Source organism: Octodon degus, unplaced genomic scaffold, assembly GCF_000260255.1.
Source record: "Octodon degus isolate 3935 unplaced genomic scaffold, OctDeg1.0 scaffold00120, whole genome shotgun sequence".
Taxonomy (NCBI): domain Eukaryota; kingdom Metazoa; phylum Chordata; class Mammalia; order Rodentia; family Octodontidae; genus Octodon; species Octodon degus.
In genome coordinates this window covers 1,661,308-1,667,307 of record NW_004524696.1, presented here as the reverse complement: position 1 = coordinate 1,667,307, position 6,000 = coordinate 1,661,308, and the positions used below count along the sequence as shown (strand labels likewise).

The 6,000-nt window shown below is 44.7% G+C and overlaps 1 protein-coding gene across 2 annotated transcripts in view; it reads left to right on the top strand.

Annotated features, from left to right (window-relative positions):
- The first annotated feature begins 584 nt into the window (after positions 1–584).
- LOC101593116 (cytochrome b5) overlaps positions 585–6,000 on the top strand; it is a 35,089-nt gene continuing 29,673 nt past the window's right edge. For both annotated transcript variants that reach the window (XM_004640183.2, XM_023700044.1), the window contains exon 1: positions 585–826. In XM_004640183.2, the coding sequence (XP_004640240.1) occupies positions 698–826 (129 nt within the window). In that variant the 5' untranslated portion in view covers positions 585–697. The remainder of the gene's footprint in view (positions 827–6,000) is intronic.

The window sequence follows — 6,000 nt, the reverse complement described above, 5'->3', positions numbered from 1 at the left end:
GGGAGCAAATTTGGTGAAGTGGGTTACCGAAGGGCAAAGGCAATTGATTCACCGATGTTAAGTTGTGCAGCTGTCTTTTTCTAACGTGTGTGAGGCTCTCCTTCACATCTTTTGTGTTTGTTAACAATTTCCCCATCACGTCCAGTTTATGAACTTGCTACAAACGTGGGGCTCTGCACTTGCTATGATCCCATCAGGAAACACCCTTGCGCTGCCGGGATGGAGTTTGCTACAGTCCCTATGCCTACCTCGTCGTCTACCTCACCCCGCACGTCAAGGGTTCAAGGGTCTGTCCCCAGCTCACTATCCGAGTCCAGACCTGCAGGAGCCCAAGAGCCTGTTCGCCGCTTCCCACTCAGTCTCAGCTAACCCCTATCCTCCCCAGCTTTCCGCGTATTGGCAGCGGGTGATTGCGAAATGCATCCACTGTAGCCAATCAACATCCGCTCACTGGGCGGGGGCGCACTTGGACTGGAGGAGAATCTCGGCAGTAGGCGGGACCTCCTGAGTGACAAGGACACTGCCCAATGTTCGGGGGTCGTGCCTCGCCCGCGCCCTCTTTGCGCCTCCGCCCAACCCTGGGCACCAGGCCGGGAAGCACAGGGAATGTCCGGGTTGGAGGTGGCTGAGACGCGAGCGGTGTTGCGGCCAGGGTGGTTGTGCGTTGTGGACTTGGGGTGGCTCGTTGCTTACCGAGATGGCCGGGCAGGAGGAACAGGCTGTAAAGTACTATACTTTGGAAGAGATTCAGAAGCACAAAGATAGCAAAAGCACCTGGGTGATCCTGCACCACAAGGTGTACGATTTGACCAAGTTTCTGGAAGAGGTGAGTTGAAGGCGACCTCGGTAAGGGGCGCAGGGAGCGTGGCCCGGGCTTGGGGGTTCTCCGTTGACTTGTCTATCGGGGCGCAGTGGCCCAGTCTGCGCCCGTACTGTGCGCATTTTTGTGTGCACACTTGGGACCGGTCCTAGCGTCTGCACCTTTGAGCACCTACGTGCTCCCCGGGAGCGTAGGCCAGCATCCCTGCCTCCTAAACCATATTATTTATCTATTTTGTTTTTGAGACAGGGCCTCACTTTATAATCTAGGCTAGCCCTTATATGGCTTAGGCGAGCTTCGAATTCGCGGTAATCCTTCTGCCTCAGCCTCCCAAATGCAGGGATTACAGGCGTGCACCATCACGTCCAATGTTGAGCTGTTTAGCCCTCGGTGCGGTCTGGAGTACTTGTAGAGGCGCACCTAGCTCCTGAGACCTTTTGCGGGCAAATCCTAGAACGCTCCCAACCATTCACTTTGTAGGAGAACGTGCAGTTACGTAAGGAATTTTAAAGGTCCCTTAAATCCTTGAGTTTAAATAGACTGATCCCTATCTGCGACTGAGGTCGGTCCACCAATGTTATTCCCGGTGTGGACTTCTAGTACCAGTCGGATTGAGATACCAAAAATGTAGGATCAAGCTAGAAGGGACCCTAGGGTCGGAGTTAGAATGGGTCAGTCGCAGACTGCTCTCCTGGGACATCCATGGACTCATGCACGTCCACAACTGTGCCCACAGTGTTCTGGCGGGGGCTCAGTGATGATCAGTTTCCTCCCGTGGGGCTTTGGCATCCAGGCTTATCTCTAGGTGGTGTGTGCTGGGAGGAGTAGGGAAGAGGACAGGCCAGGGAGGGAAGTGGCCAGTAGGAGTCGATCCTTACGCAATATTGGGAGTCATAAAATAACTTTGCTTAGCTTAAAGGATGACATTTCTTTGCTAAGGTTGTTGGTATTACATTTTAATTTCTGCTCTACAACCCAAGGGCTGTTTCTGCTAACTGCTTTTGGATGTATTTCATTGCTTTTACAAAGTATTTGAATGGTAACACTTTCCCACTCCACACCCCAGTACATGAGACTGGAAAGTGGTAGGAATAGTTCACAATGTTCTGAGGGAGGAATGGACAAAAACAGAGGCCTGTTTTAGCTGGATTGCAGTTTACATCAAGGGACTTTTGTTTTTCAGAGAATGCTAGTTAGAACAAAACCAGAAAAGATTTTTTTTAATGATCGGAGTTGATGTTTCTTGGTAAGACATTTTACTTCTTAGTTGTCATTTGGCAGAGTGACAGAAAAAAAAAGTATTCTGATTTAATTAGGAGTGACTTACAGTATGAAATCTGATCAGGCCTCCCTGCTTCTGGGCTACAGTGCATAAATGCCATTATAGTTTCTTAAACTACCAGTCCTGTGTGTTAACATTGGGCCCAAGTAATTCTGAGCTTCTTGTACAATTGCTCCTTCACCCTCTCTGATGGTATATGCAATTGTGAAATCGTAAGACATAGTGAGCACCTTGAACCTGTCTATTCAAGAGAGTTGCATTTGGAAAAGAATATTGGGATATTGTATAATATGAAGAAACCTGCCCCCCAAAACCATTCTAACTTACCTCGTACCTGCTCCTGTAATAAGGTCTTTTGATTCGTTTTTTTTCCTTTTCTTGGTCATTTTTGAGGCAGGGTCTCATTGTGCAGTTCAGACTGGCTTTGAATTCACTTTGCAGCCCATACTGGTCTCACAGCGATCCTGATGCTCCTGCCTCAACTTCTGGAGTGTTGGGATTACAGGTGTGCACCACCATACCTGGCCATAAGGGTCTTCTGATCTTAGCACAGTTGACGTTTGGGCCAGATAATCCCTTGTTTGTGGTCTGTACTGGTCATTGCATTACACTAAGCAGCTTCCCTGCCTCTGCCCCTCTACCCCTCCGTGTCCCAATACTGTTTCCCCAAGTGTGACAACAGTCTCCAGACATTCCCAGATGCCCCAAGTGGCACACAGTTGCCCCTAGTTGAGAATCGTTGCTCTAAAATATTGTGCACAACTTTTTAAGGGTAGTTTTTAGAAGATCATATGTAAGAAAGCAAAGTTTATTAGTAATAATAACAAATAATAAACTTGCTCAAAATCATTTTGTTCATATGAGCCAAGAAAGAGGGGTGGGTTGTATAATACTTTTCTGAGCATAATTGGGCAGAATAAGAACAATCTCTTCAATGGGTATGTTAGCTGAAAACAAATTCTTTTATCCTTTGTAAAGTTTTTAGGACCTTCTGTTTGATAGTGGCTTGGGAAGAGTGTATCTCAAATACAAGAAGAAGAAGAGCCTTGAAAATCAGACAGCCCCATGGAATACTGTTAAGAGTCTTGAATTCGGGAGAAACATGAGTCTGGTTTTGGTTTTGTTGTTTAAGGGTTTGGAGGGATCTTAAGGTGTTGAGCTTGTTTTCTCATTTCAGGTTCACTCTGTCGTCATGTTTGAGAGGTTTGGAACTCAGAAGAGGCCTTTTCCTTCTTTGCATATCCTGCCTTTTGTTGACGTTGTTTTTGCATCTGAATTGTGTGCTTTTACTTTCTATGGCCGTCTCTTGCTTCATACAGTGTCTTAGTTGCTAGCTTCCATCTCTGAGTACAACAGAGTTCCAGGGTTCCCTTCTTGAGCCCACCTGGGTTATGTCTTCTCAGTCAGACCATTTACAGGACACACTGCTAGATAGTTTCCCTCTTCCTAGATTTGTCTGACTTCCAGTATTTATTAGGCCAGTGCTGTTTACCTCTTACCTAACTTTAAATCAAAGAAAGAACCTAGAATGTCTGCCCTCTTCCCCCTTTGTCCTGCCCTTTTTTCTTTTCTTTTAAAGCCTCCAGAAATTTCATGAAACAGGTTAACTAAACAGTATTCTATCTTTCCCAATTTATTTAAATATGGGGGGGCAGGGAGATAGCTCAGTACAATAAGTGTTTGCATGGCAAGCGCAGGTTCCTGAGTTCAATTCCCGGTACCACAAAAAAAATAAAATAAATATGGGGGTGGGGTAAATCCATGCCCTCTCACCTACCCACAGGGACAGGTGTGGCTGAGGATTATTCCCTTCTTCCAGAATGCCTGAGGTTTTTGTGTAGATCTGTTTTCCTGATAAGACACTGTGACATATCAGGGGTTCCTCTTTCCTACGCACCGTCTCTGCCTGCTTCATGCAGTTATCATAAGAAGTGAACACAACAGCGTATGTTAAATACATAACCCAATGGCAGGTGCTTTTATTCATTTGTAAACTACTGCAGTGGGATTCAGGGTCGGGCTGTGGTTTTGTCTCTGCCATACCATACATAACTGAATGTTTAACGTGCTTTTTATGCTAAAGATAAGATGGGTGGTGTGGAAGCAGGAAAATATAAAAATTGTTTTTCTCAAGAGCAGAGATTGTAGCTTAGTTGTTATGCAATGTGAACTCTATCATCTTGAAATAAGCTCCGATTTGTTGTTCAGGTGGAGAGTTGGAAATCTGAGAGGGAGGGCGGGCTTATTTAGTAAGAGCAGTCTAAATAGCAGCAGGTGTTTGGCTACTTCCTGGTGTTTGCCAACAAGATTGTGATCTTTGTCTATATATTTTGAGCTTGGTTAGTTTCAATCCAGACTTCTAGTTTTCTCGACTGTATTTGTAAAATTGAGTCTTATCATATCTTTATATATTAAGTTGTGTTACTGATTACAGGAGTTGGGAGGGAGAATTATTTGAGATGAAGACTTAGTCTTTTAGGGTATGTCTTGGTTACTTTCCTCTCCTTGCTGAAACAAAATACCCAACACCCAAGATTAAGGGAAGAAAGGTTTATTTAGAGCACAGTTTGGGGAGGATTCAGTCCTTAATCAGCAGGCTCCATGGCAGGGTGGCACATGGTAGAGGGCAACAACAATTCATGGTGGGGAAAGACAGCAAAAGCAACAAAAGCACAAGGGGGGGGGGCGAGCAAGCCTCTTTTCCTACCTTATTTTGTATTGGGCTACCTGCCCTCACCAGCTCAGCCCTCCTCTTGCATATAGGCAGGATATTTACAAAGCTAGGAGCCTGGTCCCATGCTGAATCACTAAGGTAAATTTCTAAACTTCTCAAGGTGACACAAGGTATCAACCACTACAAAGTAGAAAAGGTGTTTACATGTGGTTTTCTAGAATTTGGGCGGCAACATTTATTCCATTTTCAGTAGAGCTATGAAAGTATCATTGTATGATATTAGTTATTTAGTTATCACTTTCACTTAAAGTCAGTGGGTGTTTAATATATGAAGTAGATACATCTTTGCAAATTTGTACCAGCTATGCCTCCTTTTATTTATTTATTTTTTAAATTTATTTATTTATTTGTGTGTGTGCATGTGTGTGGCCAGCTCAGCCCACCAGGGGGCGGGGCTGGCTGGCATGTGGTGCTGGGGGATTGAACTGCCGTCCCTGTGCTTTGCTAAGCTTGTTCTAAGTAGGTGCTTTAGACCACTGAGCCATCTCACCAGCCCTGCCTCCTTTTATTTTGAAGATAGAATTTGTTTATTTAGAACATTTTTTCTTTTATTTTTTATTTATTTGGTATGGGGTCTCGCTACACAGTAGTGATCCTCCTGTCTCAGCCTCCCCAGTGCTGGGATTACAGGCAGGCGCCACCATACCAGGTTTTGGTGGCCAGCACAGCACTCTTGGAGTTCCTGTAGTACCAAGGATCAAACCCAGGTCCTTGCACTTGCTAGGCAGGAGCTTAGACCACCAAGATATTTTCCCAGCCCTGATTTAGAATATTTTTTACTGGTTTGGGGATTCTGAGTGAATCTTAAAATATTCTTTGACCATGGTCTCTCAGAGATCAAAGAAGAGAATATTTAGGCTTTGTTCCTTTAATTCTGAAAAACACATAATCGTTACCATTAGTAAGATTGCTATTTTTAGGGCTAATGTACTAAATCCCATTAATTTTTTGCAAGAAGCTAGGGTTTTATTCTCATACTTCTAAAAGCTGCTATTGATTGCTACATATGTTGTGGGGTTTTTTTGTGTGTGTGTTTTAGTAGAGTCTATAGGGTCTACATCTACAAGGTCTTACTACATGGTTCAAACTCCTAGTGATCCACCGGTGTTCAGCCTTCCAAAAGCTGGGATTACAGGCATGTGCCACCACCCCCAGTTAATCGCC